The 27,148-nt window shown below is 31.6% G+C and overlaps 3 protein-coding genes and 1 long non-coding RNA gene across 4 annotated transcripts; 1 reads left to right on the forward strand and 3 right to left on the reverse strand.

Moving 5' to 3' along the window:
- Positions 1 to 864: 864 nt before the first annotated feature.
- LOC125834090 (probable methyltransferase PMT10) lies at positions 865 to 9,924 on the forward strand. The gene is made up of 9 exons (XM_049513263.1): positions 865 to 1,613; positions 3,244 to 3,393; positions 3,475 to 3,745; positions 4,219 to 4,329; positions 4,635 to 4,794; positions 5,113 to 5,370; positions 5,499 to 5,621; positions 9,315 to 9,392; positions 9,503 to 9,924. Exons 1-9 carry the CDS (start codon positions 1,020 to 1,022, stop codon positions 9,699 to 9,701), a joined length of 1,944 nt encoding a protein of 647 aa, XP_049369220.1. The 5' UTR covers positions 865 to 1,019; the 3' UTR covers positions 9,702 to 9,924.
- A 552-nt stretch (positions 9,925 to 10,476) lies between these two features.
- On the reverse strand, positions 10,477 to 11,106 carry LOC125834103 (probable calcium-binding protein CML44). Its single transcript, XM_049513285.1, has one exon. The coding sequence runs from the start codon at positions 11,028 to 11,030 to the stop codon at positions 10,560 to 10,562; it is 471 nt and encodes a 156-aa protein (XP_049369242.1). The 5' UTR covers positions 11,031 to 11,106; the 3' UTR covers positions 10,477 to 10,559.
- Positions 11,107 to 20,093: 8,987 nt separating this feature from the next.
- LOC125834102 (probable calcium-binding protein CML44) lies at positions 20,094 to 20,907 on the reverse strand. Its single transcript, XM_049513284.1, has 2 exons — positions 20,726 to 20,907; positions 20,094 to 20,619 (listed from the first exon to the last, which is right to left on the reverse strand). The coding sequence occupies exon 2, from the start codon at positions 20,616 to 20,618 to the stop codon at positions 20,145 to 20,147; it is 474 nt and encodes a 157-aa protein (XP_049369241.1). The 5' UTR covers position 20,619; positions 20,726 to 20,907; the 3' UTR covers positions 20,094 to 20,144.
- Positions 20,908 to 26,381: 5,474 nt separating this feature from the next.
- Positions 26,382 to 26,799, reverse strand: LOC125834108 (uncharacterized). The gene is made up of 2 exons (XR_007443325.1): positions 26,693 to 26,799; positions 26,382 to 26,456 (listed from the first exon to the last, which is right to left on the reverse strand). It is a non-coding gene; the product is annotated as an uncharacterized LOC125834108 (long non-coding RNA).
- Positions 26,800 to 27,148: the final 349 nt, after the last annotated feature.

A 27,148-nucleotide genomic window follows, 5' to 3' on the forward strand; every position in this document is an offset into this window, starting at 1 on the left:
AATTAAATTTTATTTTTTAAAAAAATATTTTCGATTTCATTTTTTTATTTTGCCACTCCACCCCCTACCCGCGACCCCACCCCCTCCATAAAAAAATTTAAGTTTATTTTTAAAAATATTTTCAATTTTAAATTTTTATTTTTTCACCCCATATCCACCCCCTACCCGCGACCCCCCCATCAGCCCCCCACCCCCTCCAAACAAAAAAATTAATTTATTTTTAAAAAATATTTTCAATTTCAAATTTTTATTGTTTCACCCCACCCACCCCCCTACTCACGACCCCCAGCCCCCACCCTCCAAAAAAAATTTAAGTTTGTTTTTAAAAATATTTTCAATTTCAAATTTTTATTTTTTTACCACATCTCACCCCTACCCCCCCCCCCCCACCTTCCCCTCCCCAAAAAATAAATTAAGTTTATTTTTAAAAAATATTTTCAATTTCAATTCAATAATTATTTTTTATTCTCTAGTATAAACAAAATATATTTTCTCAAAAATATTTTTCATTCATAAATCAAACACACAAAAATCTTGTATGAAAAATATTTTCTACTCATTAACCAAATATGAGAAAATAAGTCCAAAATCTACTTATTTTCTAGGAAAACATTTTCCTTCATACCAAACACACCCATAGTTATACCAATTTCCCTTTTTCCCCGAAGCGTACGGGTCGGACAAGTGGTTCGTGGACCAAACCTGACCCACTTGCCAAAATAGGAAAAAGATGGGACCCACAAATATATATACACACTCCTAGTTCAGTTCAGATGATCTCTTGATTTTCTGGCATTATTGAACTTTACAATTCCTTGAAATAAGTGAAATAATATATACTTTATATGTTACCATTTTACTACCGTCACGTTTACGCCTCCCCCAAAAGTCCATTGTTTCAATGCCATGTAAAACCAGCAAAGAATTTCTTCAGAAATAACTCAACCCCACAAACCCTTTTGTGAATTCCAACTTCAGTTCTTGAATTTTCGTTTATTTTGGTGGTGGAGGGAGGAACAATGAAAGGGATGAGTACTAGTTTCTCAGGTTCAGAAAATAATATTGTTTCACTTACAAAGACTCCAGCTTTCGTCAAAATCATCGGTTTTTCTTTTCTATGTCTTTCCCTTCTCATCATTCTCAGAAGTTTTTCATCAGATATCACTACTGTCTCTAACCCCACAACCCCTTCTCTAAAATTTCCTATGTCTTTCACTTCCGCACCCACTGCCGGTGACAATCCATCTCCGCCGCCGTCGGCGGCGGCAGCTGTTCCGGAGCTCCGACAGCCGGGGATGGAGAGGACGGGTATTGTTGATGAGAATGGGGCAATGACGAATGAGTTTGTGGTGGGGGAGTTTGATGAGGAGGTGATAGACAGTGTGGTGGATGAGAAGAATGGGAGTGATGAGAATGGAGGAGGAGTTTTGAGGGGTAAACTTGGGAAATTTAAAGTTTGTGATGAGAGTATGAGGGATTATATTCCTTGTTTGGATAATATGGAGGGAAGTTTGGAAAGGCATTGCCCTCCTAAAGGAAAAGGATTGGATTGTATGGTGCCATGGCCTAAAGGTTACAAACTAAGGATAACATGGCCAAAGAGCAGGGATGAGGTATTGGATTTATGTTTTATTCATTATTATTGTTAGTATACTTCTAGTTAATTATTTTCCTGTTTGGTTTTTGCTCAATCTTTAATTAATGGTGAAGGTAAATTTGACTTAACTGAATTACTGACATACTTTTAGTTAATGTTGAGCTTGTCGGATCTGCTGCCTGTTACGTGAGTGATCCTTAACCCTACTTTCTTATTGTTATTTGTGACATCGAGAGGTTAAGTGAGATCAGCGGTCTGGCAGGACCCTGGAGGCTGGTCCTTATAATCTTGTCTATTCGAACCTCTACTAGGTCTAGAGAATGACAGCCTTTGAAGGCTGCCCGCGAGATGCGTTGTACGGTAGTAGTTTATGTTAGCTGCTTATCCGGTGCCTTCTTTACGACTTTCGACCAAATTGAAGAAACTTTTGTTTAGTCAGGCCCGTTTCTTATTATTGGTTTGTCTCCATCTTTAATTAATGGTGATGGTGAATTTTGCAAATTGAATTAAGTTTCCTGTTTGGTTTTTGCTCCATCTTTAATTAACGGTGAAGGTGAATTGAATTACTAACATACTTTTAGTTATTTAGGTTTCTTATTTGTTTTTTCTCCACTTTAATTAATGGTGATGGTGAATTTGGCCAACTAAATTACAAGTATTATTTTCGTCGATTCTCATTTACAGGAATGGAATATGGTTGATCTTATAGTTTAGAATTAGGGGAATAGTTGCAAATCGCTTGTCTAGGAATTTTGGTTCTTGACTAGCTAGGTTATGGTTTCTTCCACGCTACATACTTGCACGAGACAGGTCTGGGGGAGTTGTAATTTATGGGTAAAGTTGCTCCAAGTCCTACCAAACTCTCTGAGGTGGTGTAGGTTAGGTATTAGACTTTTCTTTACTGTGTTATCATGGTGATTGAATGCCCTCAATAACTACTTAATATTAAGAATGGGGCAGCTGCTAGTTGATAGGCACACACCCCATGTTTTCATCACCTAATTTTCCCCTGTCCTCTAACCATGTGCTATGTAATTTATCTTGCTAGTCTTAGATAATTATCATCATGGATTCTCTGATCAATAATATAACTCACCACATATGTTAGTCATCCAATTAATTAGAAACTGGCCTAGTTATTTCCTAAGATTGTGGTATTTCTCTAGCCATTGTCAGTCACTATCTTCTGTTTTCTTTTCTTTTCTTTCATTTCCTGTTAGAGGGAAAATGCCACAACTGTTCCTCTTTTGTTCAATATGTGATCATTTATTCTCTGGTGTGAGCTGTGATGACACTCATTAATGCGCAATCTTTTTCTTCACACTTCGGAACACAGTCTGTCTAGAAGTACGAGCATTTCTATGTTTTAGAAGTGACCGAGAGAACAATATTAAAATTTAGTCTTATCCACCATTCTTATTATATTATAACAACAATATACCCAATGAATACCATAATGTGGGGTCGGGTGAGGTTAGAGTGTACACAGAACTTGCCCTACCTTGTGGAGGTGAGAGGTTGTTCCCGATAGACCCTCGGCACAAGTAAACCATTATTATTGATATTAGAAAACAAAAACAAGTGTGGTGCTGTTTTCTTTATTTGAAGATTCAAGGCATTACTTCTAAAGCTGTAGCTTTAAACAGATATGGTTATCCAATGTGGCCCGTACACCCTTTGCCAAAGGAAAAGCAGGCAATAAGTGGGTAGTAAGGAAGGGTGACAAGTACATATTTCCAGGAGACAGGACACAATTTGCCCAGGGTGTAAATCAATACTTGGATCAGATTTCTAAGGTACTCTGCATCTCCACTTCTTACTTGGTTTATGTTTCATCAATATTACTTGACTATGCTACTATTTTCATGCAACCATAGATGGTTCCAGAAATTGCTTTTGGCCAACGAACAAGAGTTGTCATGGATATTAGTTGTGGAATAGCGAGTTTTGGGGCATATCTGATGGACCGCAATGTCAGCACATTGTCCATTGCAACAAAAGATGTGTCTAACAATCAGATTCAATTTGCATTGGAACGTGGAGTGCCTGCTATGTTCGCAGCATTTACTACACACCGTCTTTTGTACCCTAGCCAGGCATTTGACATGATACATTGTTCCAGATGTAGCATAAATTGGACCCATGATGGTATATATCTCGTTTGTTTCACTATAGATTGCTATTCATCATCAAGTTTTTGACCAAGAAATCATTCAGAATTCTGTTACTTCCAAGACAAAGTTGAAATGTTTTGTTATGGTACAAATATCTGATGCAAAGCTAGGTTTTGATATTGTGACATGTCTTAAACTGTTCTTTTTAACTAAAATCAATGTCATCTCCCCTGTAAAAAGAAAAATGTAAAAAAGAAAAAAATGGTAGACATGTGGCCAACAACATTATATGGGAAATAGAAAGGAACATATCAACAATAGAAAAAAACATCTTGTGAGTTTTACAGGCATTCTTCTTTAATAAGTAAATTGTATTTGCATCTCTATGTAAGTATCTTTTGGGGCTTCTTCTCTTCCTTTGCTACATTATCTAGATTGTTTAAGAGGTGGATATTGCCAACGTAATCTTTCGCTTCTCATCTATTGCTCTTTGATTTTCCGGTGAAGATGGCATTCTGCTTCTAGAGGTAAACAGAATGCTTAGGGCAGGAGGATATTTTATCTGGGCAGCAGAACCTGTTCACAAACATGAAGAGAATTTGTTTGCACAACTTAAAGGTAACTGCTTTATCATTATCTAGCAATAGGGCACCATCATATAGTGGCTGATGTGAGTAAAAAATGTAGACACGAATCACCTGGACTTGTTTCTGTTTGCAAATTATGAAAAGAGTCTATATTTAGATTTCTCTTTATGTAGCCCAAGGAGAGTCAGATATTTTAATGAGTTAGAAATCTTCTTGTAAATTAAATGCTATGTCCATTTTGGTTATTTTCTTCACAGTTTTATCATTACTGTGAGTTCTATAAACTGCGTTAAGGCGAAATGTTGCTTATGCTTTATGTTCCTTACTGTTATGCAGAAATGGAGGATCTTACTCGATGCCTATGCTGGGAGTTATTAAAGAAGGAGGGTGACATTTATATTTGGAGGAAGCCATTGAATAATAGTTGCTATCTCAGTCACGCTCCAGCAGTTCAACCTTCTCTATGTTCAGCTGGTGATGATCCAGATAATGTCTGGTATTTCCTACTCTCTTTTGCCAATTTCATAATGTAGCATGCTCTAATTTCATCAATATCGATGCTTGCCTAACATTTTCCTTGGCTCCTGTTTAGTCATTTACTCATATCAACTAGTCCTATTTGTTATCTGCATGAATTTATCTTAATAGAGTATGTCCGTGTGTGTATACATATTGTTTCCTTACAAAAGTTTTAGTGGTCCAAGGGATGACTGACGATAAGGGTCTTAAGAAAACTGAATATATTGTGACAAGGTTGTAATTGAATTTGTAATTATGTGTGGTTGATGCTTGTTTTATTGATTCTTTGTGGCAGGAACGTAAACATAACGAAATGTATTACACAATTACCTGAGAATGGCTATGGAGCTAACGTGACTGCTTGGCCTGCACGCCTTCACTCTCCACCGGACAGGCTGTTTAGTATAAAAATGGATGCTGAATTATCTAGGAGGGAGATTTATAAAGCAGAGTCAAATTTTTGGTATGCCGTAATAAAAGGATATGTTGGTGCTTTCCGTTGGGAAACGTTAAACCTACGAAACGTGCTGGACATGAGAGCTGTATATGGGGGGTATTTTTCATTTAAAGAATTGGATCTATTCATTCCATTTTACATATGCTCTGCTGACATCTAAAGCTTTTGCTATTTGAAAAACATTTTAAGGTGCAGTGCTCCTAATTGTTGAGATGTTTTGGTAGGTTTGCAGCTGCGTTGCATGATTTCAACTTCGATTGCTGGGTTATGAATGTTGTTCCCGTTAGTGGTCCTAATACACTGCCTGTTCTATATGACCGGGGTTTCATTGGAGTCATGCATGACTGGTAAAATACACTTCTCTTTCTGTGGATAGTATTTACATCAAATGTTTACAAGTTTTTTCTGGAGTCTAATCATCAGAGTTGGTAATGGATCATGGTATTCATGTACAGCCAAAATTAGTGCACTACACGATGTGGCTTTTACAGTAGATCATAGAATTCTCTCTTTTATTCATTAGTAGATTTGATAATATGTCTCTGTGGATTTGAACATCTTAGATTGCACTGTCATGACCCAAGTCTACACCCTGGACGTGGCGGCACTCGAAGACCATTGTTGGTCCCCAAGCAAACCCTCATCCTGGCTGACTACAAACGGAAGACTAACTTAAACATGCAAAAGCTTAAAAGTGAAATAAAAGTTCATAAAACTTAAATACAAACTTTAAATCCAAAGAAAACTCTGTATAATAAAAAGGCAACTTTAGTCTTTAAAACATTTAATAAAATAAATGATACAGACTTTTCAACTATACTGACTATCTATGAAGCCTCTAACTGTTAAAGATGGAAGTCGGGACAAGACACACGACATCCTAACAACTGATATAACTGAAAGGTAAATGAAATCCTCCGAAAACAAGGAGGGTCACCATAGCTAACTCGAACTCCCGAATGTATCAATGAAGCTCCTGTTGATGATCCTGAATACCTGTGTATGCATCATGAGAAGATGCAGGCCGAATGGCTCAGTACGTGGAATGTACGAGCATGTAAGAGGAATTCTAAAACATAAACATAAGCTTGGAACTTGATAAAAAGGAAACATACTTACCTCTTCTCAATCTTTCTCAACTCAAGGAATACTCAAGCATACTCAAAACTACTCAAACTTACTCAACTCGGAAGTATTCAAGGATAGGATACCCAACTCAGAGATATGATATTCGACTCTAGATACTCAACTCTGGATACTCAACTCAATATGACTGAACTCATTTCAATATAAAGCAATTTAAAACAAGTGCAAGATAAGAAACAAACTGTTTAAAAACATGATGTCAACTATGTGTGTATGCAAGGATACAACATAACTTTGAAATGTATGTAAAAATACAAATAACCTGATGTATATAAAATAAAAAATACAGTTGTGGGAGTTTCTCTAACCGACAACCATCATATTAGAGCTATTGTGATGATACAACGATCTTCCTCAGGCTGCCAGCACATCCTATACCCGGCCAAAGGTATAGGACCAGAACTGCCTAATGAATCCACTAGTCTATTTCGAAAAAGGTTCATCTAAAAAGTATGACCATTTTCTACCCATGGTGGCTACATGGTTTATGGAGGCTGTGAGTTGTCTGAACTCTCTCCCATATCGGTGCTCAATACTACTCCCAAAAATATACTAGCTCTTATATTTTAAAAACATACTTCTTTCTGTTGATTTGAGATAATTGCTCAAAAACTTAGCTCAAAGGTCATCTTGGAAATCCCAGTTTCCTCTCTTGCTTCATTTAGAAAGCGATTACTCTTTTCTGAAAATTAGCCCGAAAGCTCTTTGGAAATCTCAGTTTCCGTTCTTATTTAAATGTGAAAACATTTATAAACTCTTTGGGAATACTTAGTCCCCATATACTTTTGAAGAAAAAGACTTCAAACTTTACTCTTTACTCTTTACTGAACTCAAAACTTAAGTCTTAAAAAAAAATTAAAACGTTTGTAAAAGACTTCTTAAAATATGGTTCATACCGAATTATGGACATGAACTACTCAATGCAAGGTTTTCAATAACCATAGATAGAACTCAAATACTTGGAACTCAAGAACTTCAATAATACTACTCATTTCAAGAATGCTCAACTCAGAGTTCATACGGAATTATGAGCATGAACTACTCAACTGAATGACTCAAAGATACTTCTCAAAAGGGGTTAGGAACTCAACACTTAAAGGCTTAGAACTTGAAGACACCACTTCTCTGAAGGATGCTCAACTTACGACGTGCATGCGGAGTTTATGGGCATGAACGACTCGACTCAAGGGTCAAAATATCAATAAAGAACTCATGTACAACTCTTCTCATTCTCATACTTACTTTCTCAAAATTTAACTCAAATCGATGATGGATCTCAAAGGATTCAGAATCGAACTCAAAGGCTTCCTTGAACTCTACTCTTAACTCTCTCTTGAATTAAAATTAGAATTATGAATTCAAGAGTTATGATTCATGATATGAAGGATCTCAATAACAATATAGCTATTCGATAATTAGGAATAGAACTTTTAAAAGAAACATGAATTCAAGAACTCAAAATCAACTTATCTCAAGAATACTCAAATCTAGGGAAAGTATCCTAGATTACTCTTTTACTGATCTGAAAGTAGATGTAGGGAGTGAGGACGAACTAGTCCAACACTATGATAGCCTTACATACCTAGAAGAAAAAGATTCTTGAAGAATCTTTAAGAATCTTGAAGAAGAACTTGATTAGAAGCCTTGAAACCCTAGCTTGAAGGTAAACAATCAAGAAAACCTTTCTTGAGATTCTCGAGTTAGTTTCTTGAAATCTCTATGGCCAAAAATTTTGATTTTCATGAGTGAAGATGAAAATCTGATTGTTTTGAGCTTTTTGTTTGTCAAGAAATTCGTTGATGGTTTTCTTGGAGGTAAAAAGACAAAAACGATTATTTTCAATATTTTCCCGTCGGCTAATTCGTAACAGCACTGTATAGGTTACTAAAATAGTCATAACTTTTTACTCAGATATTGGATTGACGTGAAATTGGTGGGGTTGGAAAGTAGATTCAATTACCTTTAAGTGGATAGGTTATGGCTCACGTAACTCTTAATATTCTAAGAGATATGATCGTTTAAAGTTAACCCAAGCAGAATCTTACATCAAAACTTAATGAAACTTCAAGAACACTTATCAAGAACGAAATTACGCTGAATAAATCATGATTGGTGTGTGGGTGAAAGAACCCAACACTATGGAAGCTTACATACCTCTTGGGGATTAAACCCATGGCGAAAATCCGCAACAAGACGCAAGAATCTCGACGAACGCTTGATCCTCTCCTCTTTTCTCCTCTTTTCTCTCAACTAAAACCCTAGGCGTAAACTAGGATTATAAAACTGAACCTAATCAGATTAAACTCCTAAAATATTACTAAAAATGAATTAAATCTGATTGGGTAAGGAAAAGACCAAAATACCCCTCTAAAATTCGATTTTGACTTTCCTTAACTGGCAGCCTAACTTCAAAAGGTCATATCTCACTCGTCCGACCTCGAAAAACATAGCAAACTCAGCGGCGTTGGAAAGATAATTCAAAGGTCTTTCCTACGGTATATGGTATCACACCTAACTCATCCTGAGCTATGAGTTATGGTCGTTTGAAGTCAACCCAAAACTCATATTTAAGCATAACTTGCAAAATTTCTGATTTTGCTATTTCCAATTTAGTTCTCTTTCAAACTCAAGTTGCTACATCTAGTGAACTTAACACTTAAGAAATTTTAATTCCTCGATAAAATCCTACTCACAACGAAGAACAGTTCGGGTCTTAGTTCGAAATTTTTTTCTGGAGTGTTACATGCACTCTAGATGATCATGTATCAAACGAATAGCGGGGTTGGCTTACACCAAAATCAATTTCAGTGGTTTGAAAACCACTTCTTACCAACAAATTAGAACGTGAACACGAAAAGCTTGACTTGTTTAAATCCTATTGTTTTGATCTCCAGGTGTGAGCCATTTGCTACTTATCCAAGAACGTATGATTTAGTCCACGCAGCTGCTCTTTTCTCAGTCGAAAAAAACAGGTATAATACTTTTTCACCTTGCCTTAACTTTTCGATCAATGTGATTCATCAAAGCAGTTCATTTTATGTGAAGGTGATTGATTATATATCCTCACATCTCATTCATGCAGATGCAATGTGACAACTATCATGCTTGAAATAGACAGAATTCTTAGACCCGGGGGACGAGTTTATATTCGCGACACCACACCTGTTATCGAAGAGCTCGTAGAAATTGCACAAACCTTAGGATGGGTGTCATTTAAATATGATAGCAGCGAGGGACCTCATTCCAATTGGAAGCTTTTGATAGGCGAAAAGCGTCTATAATAAAAAAGAGCAGCTCAGTGCACAAAGCATCCTGCATTAGTTATATGTTTTGATACAATACTTATTTCTAAAGAAGATAGATGGTTTAATACAAAATTGAAAAAGCCTCAATGTCTCTGGAGAGAAATCTTTTTTTTTAAAACTGTAAATAATTGAGCAATTTGGTTACTTTGAATTTAATTTGTATTTATTTCTAACCTTACAAGTAATCTTTTGTTACTTAGCTCTAAAAGATTGCAAGAGCCTCAGATTTAATTTCAGTTGCTATTTACTCTTATTGACTTGATTGTGTAAAAATCATTTACACTTATATCGGTATTAAATCTTGTATAAGTAATACCACATTTGATAGCTAGTTAGGAAGTAAGTCATTTACGTGAAAAATTGATACGGCATCAATATTGTTTTATGTAAGGTGGAAAATACATGATTACAACACAACTAATCTCCACATAAAATAATACGCACTCATACTATTGTATTATAATTATTTAATTAATTGATTTCCTTAGCTGTCAATTAAGGTTGCTGATATTGCAAGAAAAAGATCTGATTGAAATATTATTAAATTCTTGCAAATATAAACATCTAAATTCAAATGTTGAAAGTTATTTATACGAAATTATGAACAAAAAAGTACAAGAGAAAAGTCATCAGCTTAATATTTCTAGAGTATATTAAATAAAGTCCATTAATAATAATAGTAATATAAAGTTCAACAAAACTATAAAATTAAATCCCCAGCAAACCATCTAACATCATTAATCCAAATGCATACAACTAAAACATTTTTTTTTCTTGGTAGATTGTAAGCGGGATTATATTATAGTATATTATATTACATACCTCTAATTCTAATTAATTATCAAACATCATGTCCTTAAACTCCTCATAATCAAGTTTTCCATCTAAATTTTTGTCATAAACATTAATCATACTCTTACAATCTTTCCCACATTGTTCATCCCACAATCCTAATCTTGACAATGCTCTTTGCAGCTCCTCACAACATATGAATCCGTCCTCGTTTAAATCGAATACTCTGAACACTTTACGAAGGTCATTTTCCAAGAAAACATTTTCTCGATCCTCGTGCTTATAATTGCTACCTTTATTAATATATGTTTTTGTGATAGCATCATAGAAGAAGAAAAAATCAATAGAGTCTAGGCCTGTTTTACCAAGTAGCAACTCTAGCTCCTCTTGGCTTGCAATAATTCCTATTGTATCAAGAAATCCCTTTAACTCATCAAGACACACAAGGCCATCACCATTCTTGTCAAGCTTTGAGAAGATTCTTGACAAATTAATTGAGTTGATTGGAGACATGATCGAACAATGAAGTTATATCGAAGGCTTTCTGAATTAATCAAGCCAGTAAATTTCTGACGCGCATTAATGATGCTGTAGAGAAAAACTTCAAAGAAGATGTGGTACTATATATAGTACTTCAATCAAGAATTGAGAGGAAATATCCCATGTCCTTTACTTGTACGGACTAGTATACCTAAAAAATAATAATATAACAATCACAAGACATTACTTGTGGTTGAAATTGGACAAATATTAAATAGGAAGTTTCTTGGAAGAAGGGGTTTTATAAGAAAATAAGCAGACATTTATAAATTCAATCAGAAACAAATTTGTAGTAGGAGTAATTTCTGTGTTTTTTCGTTGGCTTGAAGAGTTATGTTCATTATTGACTTGATTCATACAAGTAAACTTTCTAGAAATTTCCTTTGTCTTTATCACAACTTCCAATAAGGAGAATAATAGAAATACGGAAACCAAATTTCACTCGTTCAAGATACGATGTCATAGAAAGTAATATAGTCAAAGTTATATTTTTTTCGTCTCAATTTATAAGATATTATTTGTGTAAAATAAATTTTTTGTTTGGTGTGAGGATAAAAATAAATAGTGATGAGATAAGAAAAAAGTGATGTGATAAAAATTGTATATCTTGTTTGGTTGCCATGTTTGGGATAACTTATCCCACCATTTATATCATAGTAATGGGATAAGTTATCCCAGAATAGATAACCCAGAATAACTAATCCTTGGATAGCTTGTTCCAACCAAACGACCGCAGACATTTATAAACGAAAAAATTTGCAAAAAGTGTACTACTATAATATATTTGGCCTTTGATTAATAGAGAATATGAGATGAACAAAGAGCTATGAAGAATCAACATCATTCAAGAAGAAGTAGTACCCTTAGATTTTGGCAGTTCCATAATGAATACATATTTTAGGACCACAGAGATAAAAAGTCCTACTTTGTGCCTTTCAATCTTAACCTTGCCTTGCTAGTATTTTGTTTTTTCATCTTTTAGTTCTTTTGTCCCTTGGGCACATTGAGGGACCTTGCCCCCAACAAATTCACTAAAGAACTTGGTGAAATAGATGAGATTGTTCCTTTCTTAATCAGATGTCTCGAGAGTTTAAACCTTGGGTATAAAAATGTTTTTTCCAATAAGGAGTGCTTCTCTTCAAAATGAGGCCCTATACGATGTGAATTCAAATTAATCAAGTTCTAATGCGGATACCAAATCTTGGATGGGAAACAAAAAAAGAAAACTCGATAATCAAACTAACACAATTCCAACCCAAATACGCTATAGATGTATTTTTCTAAGTTGTAAACTGGAATTACAAAAATTAGGAACGGAAGAGAAATTGCTAAGAACAAACATATAAAGGAAAATCAATAAGGGTTGTGGTAGAGTTGTAAGTACTCTTTCATTGAGTTTGAATTCCCCTTGTTCTGGAATTGCTTTTGTTAGAGAGTACTTTATTTTTCGATGTGAGACTTTTCAACACAAATTTAAATTTAATCAGACTCTATTATGACTATCAATGTTTGAATAACTAATAAAAAAACATAAAAAGGAAAGACCACATATAGAAGAAGTGGATGAGAATCAAAATGAGAGACACATACACTTCATAATAATAATTAGCATAAACTTCTTCTATTCCAACCCTAGTTAAAGAGAAATGGTCCCAATCCACAAGTTGTTTGTTTTGAAATACACTGCCTATTCAAACCTTCTCCATCCAAATATAAAGAAGTCAAGGGAAATTTATGATCTAAAAAATGTTATACGGAGTGAAATATTGCTCTACCTAAAATACGATGCTACATGGTCATGAAATAGTTAGATGTGCCAAATATGGAGGTTGAGTTGAATTTGAACGAATCTAATTGAGTTAAGTCAATAAATAAGAAAATTATTAAACTAGTTAAAATCAATAATATATTTACGAAAAATGACTATAATTTCAAAATATTACAAAAAGAGCAATATGTTGTTTTTATAACAAACAATTCCCCGCTGTCCCTTGCCTCTTCTCCCTCTCTCCTACCCTTCCTCTCTCTCCCTTGCCTCTCCTCTCTCTTTCTTGCCCCCTCTCTCTCTCTCTTCCTAATAAAAAGAAACACATTCAAATTTATCATGTATCAATTATATTCAATCAAATATAGGTGAGAGTTTTGTATGTTATTTCAATTGTATTCGAAAAACTGTATTTTATATTTTTTGTATCAATCATATTTCTATCCATACGAATACAATATGGATTCATCCTCTCTGTATCTAATCAAAGAGAGGAAAAATACAGTCGTATTTGTTGTATTTCAAATAGAATTGATATAAAATAAATACAGAATACAATGCAAAATAAATACAAAATACAATCTTCTCTCCTCCCTTTCTCGATCTCACTCGCCTCTCTCGATATCGCTTGCCTCTCTCCTCCCTCTCTCGATCTCGCTCGCCTCTCTCCTCCCTCTTTCAATCTCGCTCGTTTCTTATCTTCTTAATATGTATTTATTTTGATACAAATCAGTTTGTATTTGTATTTGTATTCTTTTTCTCCAAAATCAACGAAAAATACACTCTCTCCTCTCTCTCGCAGATCTCGTTCGCGTCTCTCCTCCCTCCTCCCCTAACATTTTGCTATTATCCATAATTAAGCAAATTATAGCTATAGAGTCTTATTTAACGCTAAATATTTGTTGTTTTGATAAATTTCCCTATTTAGGTATTTTCACCAACGTAGCTTCTATGGACAAACGTGAACCAACAAGAATCTAAGGAGAGGTCGGAGACATTTTTCCTAACACCTCTTGTAACATACATTGAATCTTAAAACTATCCTTTGACCATGAATCCTTCACTATCTTATCATTCAAAATATTTGGTTCAAAACCTCAGGATGAAAGCATAAATGTAACAAACTCAATAATCAGATCAACGCAATTCAAATAAGCTATAGATATATTTCTCTCTAACTTATAAGTGGGTGGAATTACAATTAGGAAATTTTGTGTCTGCTCATAAGCTTGGAAGTGGAAATTTAGCAATTAATCCACAATAATTGTTTAGCAACGTATATCCTTAAAATTGCCTCCAATGATTTATTTTGAAAACATAAAACTATACATAATAACACCAGAAATTCACTTACGTAAACATATGTTATCATAACTAGATACATGAGCTCGTGCTCAATATATATTATTTTTTGGAAACTTTATTTTTTATGTTCTAATTTATATGACACAAGTAGAATTTTGAGAATTAATTAAATTTCTTTTTTGATAAAATTTAGATCAATTTATGTTGTTAATTATTGTGATTTCGTAATTTGCAAATATATAAATTATTGGAAAGGTCTTTACTTTCCTTGTTCTTTGTTTCAATTTATATGATACAGATGAAATTTGGAGAGTCAATTAAATTTTTATTTGATTGTAATTTTTTATATGATTTTTTAAAAATATTTTAATTGTTAATTATTCTAATTTATAATACTTTTTACGTAAATTCTAAATATATAATTTATGAAAAATTTCCTTTGATAATTTAATATCTTATGACAAAAATACCCTTTAATGCCATTTGAATTCTACAAAGACACATGTGCTCGTTGTCACGACCCAGACCGTCGTGATTGGCACGCACACTAACACTCCGGTGGGAGAACCATTACTACAACTCAAACCAAGCAACTAATCTAAAAACTAAGGCATTTAAGTATATGAAAGCAGAAATAATAGCTAAAACTGAAGTTCCCATAAACTTCAACAAAAGATCTAACAACTAACAATGCGAAAGAAATAACCTAGAACCTGAAAGTCAATGTACCAAAACATCTAACAATGAACCAAGTCTAAACAAGAAGGGATGCAACCCCAACTAATGAACTAAGCAACTAACTAAAACAAACGTCTAAGTTCGAAAATGATGGAAATAGACAAATTGAAAGAGAATTCCATGGCAGCCCGGAAGAATGGGCTCACCCTTGAATTCGAACGACTATCACTGATCTCCTAAGCGAGGTCTGTCAGTCGCCGCTTAAAGATGCCCTATACTCAACAAAAATAAGAGCAAGTGCATCATCAGTACACAACCACAGTGTACTGGTAGGATCACACAACTATCCCACTAAGTGCAACATAAGCAAGTCAAGATAACATTATAATCACATGCATATATATCAACATATATAATATTATCATCATTTACGAACAACTTCACATTTCGCAAGATACACAATTAAGTCACGTCATTAGTCCTCTCATGGAACCTAAATACCCAAACAGTTAGCATACCGAAATGTGGTACCCGATCCCAATGTTATGCTGGAACGTGGCAACCGATCCCAATGTTATGTCGGAACGTGGCAACCGATCCAAGTTAGTTATACATGAATGTGGCAACCGATCCCATTCACACACCACAATCACAATCCCAATCACAAGTATATCTTCAAGATCATACATTTAATTCATGATTCATGGCAATCTTCATTCATCTATCTCATTTATAACAAGTGTGATCAACATTGCAACATTCATACATATACAAATATCATAATGAAGCAAGAATAAACATACATCACACAATCATAGAATCACAACCATCACCTACCTCGAAACAAGCTTGAAACCCTAAGAAACTTGATCCTTCCCTTTTCGGATTCGTTCTGCTTGTTCTTGATCTACAAATAATCATAACAACACGGGAATTAACAAACAATCGCTAATTACTCGAAACTATAACAATTCTATGAACCCTAGATCAAATCCATGATCCCAATCATCCAAATTAGGGTTGTTTGCACCATAGAATTTGTAACAAAACCTTTCCCCATCAATATTCACCCATTCTATTATGTTCTACAGATCGAAAAATGGATTCGGGGAGTGAAAAGCTTACATTTAGCCTCAAGATTGGTGAAAAATGAGTAGGAGTCTCATGGGGTTCGTTCCTTAGCTCTAAAAATCGAAAGTGCCAAATAAGGTCGTTTAGGAGTTTATTAACGACTTTAAGTCGTGTCTGTCCCGCCACAGCGGCCATCACCCCGCCAGAGCGACCAAATTCCCCGCCAAGGCGGGTTGCACGAGACAGAGAGCTAATTAAAGAATTCTAAAATCCCCATTTCACAACACACCTCTAACCCACGACGCTCAGAAATTACGTATACCCTTCACACCAAGATCGATTCCGGGAGTTCTACTCACCCGAATTCAATTCCGTAAAGTCATACGGATTCCTTAACGAGTTATCTAACTACTCATTTAATCAAAATCACAATTAAATCACCCGATTGTTACCAGATTTGCCTACACTTTAAAGACTCCGATTTCGTCCAAATCTGGACTAGGTTGGGAAAATTCAAATACTACGAAAAAGTTTTCCGGCCCCAATTTCTCCCCCATTGGATTTTCTATAACGACGGGAACATGTCGTTACACTCGTCGACTCTTCCCTATTGTCTAATAAGTACTATCTCCGTCTCATATTAAATGGACATCTCATTAAAAGTATTTATCTCATATTACTTGATCACTTACTAAATTATGATAGAGTTAATTAAAAAAAAATTCCTATTTTACCTTTGAAATTAATTTAGCTTTAGAAGTTTAAATAAACTTAAAAGATCCAAAATTCCTTTTTTTAAGAGACTAATTAATATGAACAAAGGACGAAATAGTAAAGTTAATCAATTATTAATAATTTTTTTAATAATCATGTAAATAAAAAATGTCCATCTAATATGAGACCAGAGAATAATAAGCAAATTTGCCCCCTTCAAACTGCACTTTCTCCCACACGGAGAAAAGAAAAGCAGAAAATTGTGAAATACATTTCATAAACCATTCCTTCAACATCTATTTATAAATCAGTAACTCCTATAGAAAATCAACGTAAGAAGTTTGTGGCCGTCAGACCAATTGACCAAAGACTTGGAAAATATATTTAAAAGTAAAGTCCAATATCTTTTTTTTTCCCCAATTTTTTCGTATGACGTTACAGTTTGGCGCGCATTACGTGAGCCCATAAAATAATTCTCACTTCCTTCGTTTCAATTTAAATATTTTAATTTGACAGAACATGAAATTTAGAAAATAAAGATTTTCTTTTTTTAATTTTATAGTTAAATGTGTGTAATTATTTAAATTTTGTGATCTTAAATTTATCATGTAGAATATCATTATAAAAAAAAAACTCTTTTGGAATAAATTAAAATAGAAAATAAGACATTTAAATTGAGACCGAGAAAACAGTAGATTAGACTAACTAGAACATGTAATACAAGTTCTTTTTCTTAAAGGAAAACCCTTTTTCTAGACACAGATGAGATTTCGAAAAGTTATCTAAAGGAATATTTGAGAATTCATATTTAAAAATGTTTTTTGACTAGGCGATTAAAGTACAATAAAAGGAATTTATTATGATTAATATGATGAGATTTACAAAATTAATTATGCCTATCATCGTCAAACGTGTTTTTAAGAAAATTATCTAAATATATAACTTATTTTATTATATTTTTATATATATATTTTACCATTTGAAAAAATTACAAAAATCTTTACTCTCTTCTATTCTCAGATACATCACTTTATGCGATGTATCAATCGGATACATCACTTTACATGATGTATCGCCTGGATACAACACTTTACGCGATGTATCGGGACGTTGAGTGATGTATCCAAAACTGAGACGCGATATATCGGGACATTGAGTGATGTATCCGAAATCGAGACGTAATGTATCATATTGAACAATGTATTCAAAATTGAAACGTGATGTATCAAAACGTTTTGAGATATATCCAGATTCCACCAAATTTAAAAGATTTTTGTAACTTGAAAAAAAGTAAAGATACAATTTTCGAAGACGGGTGAAAATTCTTGATAAGGTATAACAAGATACCGTATAGACGTATACCATTTGTGTCCATATCTTTTAAAATTGTGGACCTTGCATTATATTCTTAAACTTTTTCCTCCATTTGTATATGTTAAAATCAGTGTTTTCAAAAATATTTTCTGTATGAGTCTCGGAGTGGGGCATATTAAAAATGTTTTGGGGCGCAAATTAAAGACGTAGATTCATAAGGTGTAAGTCTTAGAATTTGGGGTGTAAGCTCTAAGCATAAAACGTAATCCCTGGACGTAAAAACATACATCCCAGAAGTTTTTTTTTTGTTTTTGAACCTTTTTTGCTTTAAATCATATTTTTTATTATTGGTGTAATGATATTTCTCAAATATTAATTGTAATATTTTTTTTCTTCATTATTGGTTATTAATACATTCCTCAAATAAAAATCATAATATTTTTTTTCTATATATTATAGGTTATTTACTAAAATTTATTTGTAAAATAATTGAAAGTTTTTACTTTTGCTTATTTTCTTAGTAATAAATTATAAATTTGAATATACATGAGACTACACCCCGTAGATCCATAAGAATTACGCCCCGTACTGCACGTCTCGCATCACACCTCATCTTTTAAAACACTGATTAAGATTGTGCTCCTTATCTTGTACAACATCAATATGATACAAATTGAAAGTGGTCGTTGGAGCAATATTAATATTATCTTCATGTGATTTATATGTTACGAATTTGAACTGTGAAGATATATATCTATTAGTATTTATATTAGGTAGATTGTCTACATACATATGTTGTTTTTTTTCTGATCTTGCACAAACATGAAACACTTTACACATCAAATTGACTTTTGATCGATAGTTTTTTTGTTTTCCTTCTTTTATCAATAAATATGTATTTTTATGTTCGCTCAATATTTATTATTTTTATAAGTGTAGTCTATAATCAGAGATCGATTCAAAATTTAAAGGTTATGATTGTCATATCACCTTGTAAATAAACATGTTTATTAAATTAATTAAATATTTAATTTATTTTTGACTTTATAAATAACAATTTCAGACTTTGATTTGGTTACTCATCTTTTTAGTTTATAAAGACAATTGAATAAAAAAAAAATTATGACAACTTGTCTCAAAGAAAATAAACTCCAATAATATCCTCTATAATTGCATATTTGCCCTCGGTAAATTTTTATATTCTAAATGCACTCAATGATGACATAATTATTTATATTTATTAATATTTCACGCTAGCTCTATCTAACAGACTTAATATAAAGTGACGAAAAGTTTTCACATACATAATTTTAGTAACAAAAATGAAGTCTTATGTTAAAATTTTTGAGTCACAACAACAAAAAATTAAAAAGACTAATGAAATCATATGAGATTTCAGTGTCATCCTTTAATGCAAACCTGCATTTTATTTTGTGAATTTATATTCTTGATATGATTTGAATTATCATAGTCTAAATTATTTCTTTTTTCCTATGCATTGAAATGATTTAGATAATAGAACAAATAGTAAGAAAAACTTGGCATGGAGTTACCAAAATTTTGACAAAAAGAGAAGATAATTTTAGAGGAGAAGGTCTTATAAAACGTAACAAACCTTAATTATTTGTGTGAATATAAATTATTTCATTAAGGACAAAAAGAGAATTTCAAACTAAAGTTGTTTCTAAAATAGAAAAGTAACATTCTTTTGTAGTAGTCTTAAAAAGAAAGTGTGTCATATAAACACACAATTCTTCAAGATTCTTCTCATTTGTTTCACTAATAGATAATAACGTAATCACATGTTATTAATACAAATTACGTCTTAACAAAATAAAAAAAACCAGCCCAATTCACTAAGATCCCCACGCTATGCGTGGGTCCAGAAAGAATCAGACCACAAGGGTATTATATATCCTTTCATTGTTTATTTATCTTAATTACTAGTTTTCTCTATAAATTTTACATTAGTGTTTGTGTCAAAGAGAATGGATGGCACCCACCCACCATTTTGCTGAAATGTAGTTAGTTAATATTCTACTTATTTGAAGAAATTTCATATTTGTCCAACAAATATACAAGTCTTGAGTACCATGGAATATGTTAAGCATAACACAATATAAGAAGTTAATAAACCATAATATATAAAAGTCATCATAACAATGTTGATCACAAGAAAGTTTCAAAAACATTAAAAAAAAAAAAAAAAGTCAACAATTAGTTACAAATTATGAATACCCTCAAGAATTAGACACCAACATCATGTTCTTGAACTCTTCAAAATCAAGAACCCCATCAAGGTTAGTATCATACATGTGAATCATGTTCTTACAATCACTTCCTTCTTTCTCATCCCATAATCCTAATCTTGACAACACTTTTTGAAGCTCCTCACATGAAATAAAACCATCTCCATTCAAATCAAACACCTTGAATGCTTCAACAAGATCATCTTCCAAACTATTATCAATAATATTGTTGTCTTCTTTTATCTTTTCTTCGTTATTTTTCTTCACCATAGCCTCGTAAAAGAACAAGAAATCGATGAAGTTAAGACTTGTTTTACCTACCAAACATTGAAGCTCATCAAGGCCCGTGCAAGCTCCAATCTTATCAAGAAGCTCTTTGACCTCATCTAAACTCACTAATCCATCACCATCTTCATCAAGCTTGTCGAAAATCCTTTGGATATGGTTTTCGTTCAACGTAGACATTCTAACACAAACAAATATATGAACGTTTATCAACAACAATAGCATATAGAAGTTTTTAGGTGAAGTATTTATGAATAACAAATTAAAGTAGAAGGGAATGAACTTACATTGACCTTTGCTTGGAAATTTAAAATGAAACTTCTAAGTTGAAAATAATGATAAGAAGACTACTATATGAACAAAATTAAATTCTATGGTTTGTTGTTTTTATCCACACACATGACAAGGGGAAAGGAGAATTTATTCTACAAGTGGAATTCTCCTTTCCTCAAGTATTTTGGTTAGATTCTACTATGCCATCAAGAATTTTATTGTGTCATTATATAGAATAAAACCAAACCTTATAACCATGGACCAAATCATCATCTATTTAGTGTATTGGGTACACACTAACTATAAAAAATTTTAATTATAATATGTGTACTACTCGTGAAAAACATACTTTGATTAATTTAGGCTAAAAACAAGAAAAAAATATTAGTTGTGGGGGAAGACGTGCAAAGGGTGAATAAGTAAGTCAACGTTAGATCAACTTCAGGAGAAGAATTTGCGGCTATCTAAGGGAATAATAACAAACAATTCCACTAATAAATGGAATTTAGTGGATCAAAATAAATTAAGTTGATATTAAATAATTTATTTAAATGTTGTTCAAATTTTTATATGAATTATTCTTATTTCAGGATGATTTTAAATTTTTGTCCTCAAAATTCAAATATAGAGGTCTTTTATTTTTGTCCCTATTTATCATTAAGGGGTCATTTGATTATTTTGATAGAATCTTCTTAGAAAATTTAATATAGGTTAGTCATGATATTATTTAATTTTTTATTTGATAGAATTTTGAGCTATATATAATTAATATATGTATAAGTTATACATCTTATTCAGTATTTAATTATAAGGTATATAACTAATACATAACAAACCATGATATTAGTAATACACGAGGAAATCTTAGTAATTTAGTTGGATGACTACCTAAACTCTCGCCTTGTTAGTGAGGGTTCGACTTCCTATATTGTAATCCCCTCTTTCATTTCCCTTTTCCCCACCATAATTATAAAAAATAATTTAAAAAGAGAAAAGAAAATTAAAGTATACACATGCTATTAATAAATGGATAAGTATGACTAAGAACAAAACTATTCTTAATACACTAAATTATACCATGATAAAAAATAGTCTGAATATAACTAATTTCGTATTATTAATCCTAGAATTACTAACCATATATACTTACCTTATACACAAGGACAAACCTACCTAGTATCAAGAGGATCCGTATGAATCCTCTTTGTAAAAGAATTGTACTACATATATAGATATATTTGATTTGTCTTCTGAAAAATATAAATATACACCAAAACTTATCCCGCTTAAATCAAAAAAAATCTTTAATTTTACTAGACTTTTGTCTCGCTCAACATAAATTTTATAGGAATAAAATTATGTAGTATGACATAACTTGATGAATATTATATTGTAAACATTACATATAAACTTATTGCTTTTTTATTTCAATGTTAGGGATATTTTCAATTATTTTTTATTTCTTAAAGTTTCGAAGCAAAAAAAATTAAAGACTACATATTTAAGAGACAAAATTAAAACCCACATATTTGAAGGACAAATTTTTATTCCTTCCCATATGAGAATGACTCACAGCTTCTTAAGCTAAAATGAGTTTGAATTAGAGTGAGTTAAACAATAGGTCATAAGTCATAGCTTAACATGTTCAGCTCTTACTAAATTTTAATTTTCCTCTTCGTTTTATTATAATTTTTGTAAATATCTAAAAAAAAATATTATTATGGCTATATTATTTGTTTAAAACTTCTCATAAAAATGTATTTTAATTATTATATTATTTTTAATTATTTAAAAATTGATTTCTTTTCAATAACTATTTTTTTAATAAATAAAAAAAAAGTTAATCTAAGAAATTGTAAATATTGAAATATGTGTATGTGCTCTTTGTCTCTTCACTCATGTTTTATATATTAATTAGTCAATATTATAACTTTCCAACACAATTATTACTAAAGATAAAGATAAAATAATTGGAAGAATATATACAACATCCTAATATTTTAAAAGAACAATTGCTCCTTATATTTCATATCACTAATGTCATAGTGGCTTGATAAACTTTTTAAGAAAGTATTTTTTTTTTAAAAATTATTAAATTAATTTTATTAATTATATTTTGAATAAATTTAACTTTATTGGTTATTTAATAATAAAAATAATATTAAAAATATAATAAATTTCTCTCAATTAACTAAATTAAATAAATAAATAAAAAGAAAATAAAATCTTAGTATAAAAATTAAATAATAAAAAATAAAAAAAATCTATTAGTACCATCAATTTTTAATAAGGACAGAATTAAATGGTCCAAATGGTGTAGTCGTGTTACAACAAAATGCATAAAAGTCGAAGTCTCTGACGGTGGTGGAGTTAAGTGCCCGTCCTCAACCGCCATACCTTCGATTGGTAAATAATCGAAATATATTAAAATATTTTTTAATTTTATGATCTTAAATATATTATGCAGAGAGTCAAAATTTAAGAATTTTTGAAATTTCGTTTATTAATCTTTTATAACACATAGTTAAACATCGCAGGAATCTGGGATAAAAAGAGAACAAATCATACATTAGTTTTATGAGTGATGAATTATTAGCATTTTGCGAGTTTCATATTTAATTTATTAGGCATTTTTGTTTACCGCTTCGCATTATACTTTATTTACTTAATATTAGTTATCATTTTTCTTTTTACATGTGTATTAAGAAAAACAAATAAGAAGATAAGTTTACTAGTTCACTCAAAAAACTTTTTGAGAAATTTACAAATAAATGTGAACACTTTCAAAAAGAATTAACTGCAAGGATAATATTAGAAAGAAATTATTTAATACTTTCTTAATTTAATAAAGTGAACAATTAATATGAGACAACTATTTTAATAAGATAATCAATTAATATGGAACGGTGGGAGTCTAAAAAACCTTTTGATTGAATATGTGGCAAAATATTTAGAATAACTTGTTGAGAAACACATATAGATAAGAAGTCTTTAAAATGAGTTCAATCATGTAACACAATAAGTTCATGGTTGTTAAAACAAATTTTGTGAACACTCAATAATTTAGGTATAAAACTAAGTAAATGACAAAAATTATCTTTTATGTTTAAAAGTAGGTAGAAAAAAGTATCTTTAAGTATGTATTAAATAATTTTAGTCCTTTAAATTTGTCAAAAGATAACACTTTTAGTTTCCATAAAATATTTAACAATTTTTATTCATTAAATTTGACGAAAGCAGTGGATTTTTTTTAATACTATAAACATCAAGAAAGATAAATATTTTTGGTGCCACAATTAATAATGAATTAATATTATTTAAAATTGCCTAGTTATGTTTTTTCCATTTTTCTTGGGGCTTCCTATAAATTTTTGGGCAAGTCTTGGGCCAACAACCCTTGTTAACCTGAAATCTTCGTGCAACTTATGTTGTCCATAAATTTCTTATAAACAGACTTGAAAATTTTATAAGAAGTTTTTAATCGCGATCTAAAATTTTATAAGTTAGTATATATGTTAAATAATTTTATAACGTTTTGTGTGTAAGAATGAACAATATATAAACGAACAACAGTTAACAGACATGAATTTAACGATATTTACATATACACATGGAGGAATTTTTTAAAAATATATACCAAATCACAGTTCGAATTTTGCACACGAAATTTTGTGTATGAACACTATATAATGATATGAAATATGTATATCTCACTCAAGCTTTAAAATTATGTTGGGTTTTAAAGGTGTGAACAGGAAATGAAGGGTTGTGACTCTCCTGAAGAAGGGTTGTGAACTTTATGAAAGGTTGTGTCCTTTCTAAAGAATTGTGACCATTTGAAAGGTTATGCCTTTTCCAAAGTGTTGTGACCTTTCTGAAAGGTTGTCTTCTTTCCAAAGGATTGTGACCTTTACCCTTTGTTGGCTATAAATAGAGAGGTTTTCTCTCATTTTTCTGTATCGAATTCTTCCCTTCTTTTGCATACATTTCTTACAAAACAAAATTGATCGATCGTGTCTGTGTGTGTGATTCGTTGCTGTCATTTTGAGTTCGTTGAAATTATCGAAGTTTGAGGTACCGCTACTTCTTTAATGGTTAATCCGTTTTATCTTGGGAGGAATTAATTTGCAACCTCGGGTACTTGAGGGGATTAAATTTCTTAAGGACACAGTGGGTTCTGTGGACTCGGATAGGTCTTTGTGTTTTTCTTTTCATTTTTTATTATTTCTGGTTTGCTAATCTGAATACAGGAGATAACAAATTACACTCACAATTTTCGTATATATATGAAAACTCTATAAAATATTTATGAAATATGTAATATCTCGTTCAAGGTTTAGTCTTTCACTCATAATTTTTGTGTATAAAATAGATATAAAATATGTACATAACTGTATCAATTTTGTATAAAGCTCATATTAGATTTTTGGAAGAAAAAACTACTAAACATGTAATTGCACTCATGGTTCATGTATAATCTATATAAATTTTGTATGTTATATGTATATAACTGTATAAATATTATATAAATCATGTTGATTGCTGGATATTTAATACAACTACGACAATATTGTATACAACTTTCAATACAATAACAATGACATACCAACTTAAAATATAATTTATACAACTCAACATACAGTTATAATATAATTTCAATGTAAAATTTGGTACAATCCGACTATAACTTCAAAACGCTCAGCCACAAATTTTAGATTCGACTTCCTTTGACGTTTCAATTCATTTGAAATATCATCCAATTCCAAATGAAATTTATTTGCGAAAAAAAATGATTTTAGAACTTGGACTTTCAATTATTTTGTGGCTTACAATAGTAACATGGAAAGGGAGGATTTTATTAATCTATGAATAAATAAATAAATAGAACAGCCAAAAAATTCATCTATTACATCTAACTAATATTCTAACTCATCAGCACACAAATGTACTAAGACAACAACACCCAATTATAAATATTCTCAAATCTACTGAGAGAACACCTCAAACACAAGCACAAGTTCAAATGGGTGCAAAATAAATAAAATGCAAGAGATATCCAATGTGACGAGTAAAAACTTACGGGATTGGAGAATTTTTAGTCAGTTGACTACCTGAACTTTTTGTAATCCCCTCTCTTATTTACCTTTGATCACCTATCGTCCTACCCTCAATATTTTTTAATTTTCTTTTATCGTACATAGACTATATATATATATATCTCAAAATTCATTACACATTAAGATTGCAATTGAAACAAATATGAGATATTTCAGAAACAACTACAAATTAAACAAACTTAAATGGTATATATAGATGATGTGATGATGCATTTTTGTTACAACCTCAAATCACACTCCAGAAATATACCAATTAGAGAAAGACACGTAGTCTTATCATTATTATTACAGAAAATAAAAGCTCTTAAAGCATAGTTTTAGTAGAGACACACATGAATACATCAACTTAGCAATTGCAAGGGTCACAAGTGCAGTTTGATCCACATTTGCATCCTTCTCCTGCTGCTTTCTCCTCAACATTTCCATAGCTACAAAATTATATTATTTATATTACAATGAAGTAATCTTTTTAATTTAGTCTTCCAATTGTTCTAAATATATATAGTCTTTAATTAATTTACCAATTTAAACAACAACAAAAAATAGTCGTACGTACTTGTTGATAGGTGCAACACCTTCAATGATGGTAAAGGTGGTGGACTTCTCCATGTCCGGGTACATACCACATCTACAATAAACATTTGATCAACGGTAGAGTTGATTTCTCAGATAAAAACTATTAATCAAGGGATCATTTTATATATGTTAACAAGTTTTGATAGACATTGTATATTATTTGCAAATTTATATATGTTTGCTTTTTAATTATGTCCATTATTTCAACGTCAACTTGAAATAGAGAATTTGAAGTTCGATAAAAGTCGATTATTCGAGTGAAATAATAATCTCTAATCTAACACTTACCCTCCACAGCCACTGCCGCACTTGCAGCCAGATCCACAACCACAACTTCCTCCACAGCAAGACATGTTTTTTTTTAATTAATTTGTTGTTTGAGATATAAAAGAAATTTAGTGAGTAAAAGCAAGTTTTTGTTGTAGTTATGATTAAAAGTGAAGCATAGAGTTGGGGTTTTTATAGGAGAAATGAGGATAAAATTGGTGATTGTGAGCCTAACAAGTTGACATATGTTTAATAGTTTTTTTTAGGAATTAGAATTTTATTTAGAAAATTTAAATTATATAAAAAAAAGTAACTATATTACTAAATATCAAAGAATTTTTTTCATATTTATTCAATTTCGTGCACAGCTAAACTACATCACATGAATTGGGATGAAGAAAGTAGGTTTTAAGAGCGGTAATTATCGTTTGAAAAGTGCAAATCTAAATGAACTTCAAGGATTATTAGTGCAATTAA

The sequence above is a fragment of the Solanum verrucosum genome, unplaced genomic scaffold (genome assembly GCF_900185275.1).
Source record: "Solanum verrucosum unplaced genomic scaffold, falcon-dt-bn FXZP01000108.1, whole genome shotgun sequence".
In the NCBI taxonomy this organism is placed as follows: Eukaryota; Viridiplantae; Streptophyta; class Magnoliopsida; order Solanales; family Solanaceae; genus Solanum; species Solanum verrucosum.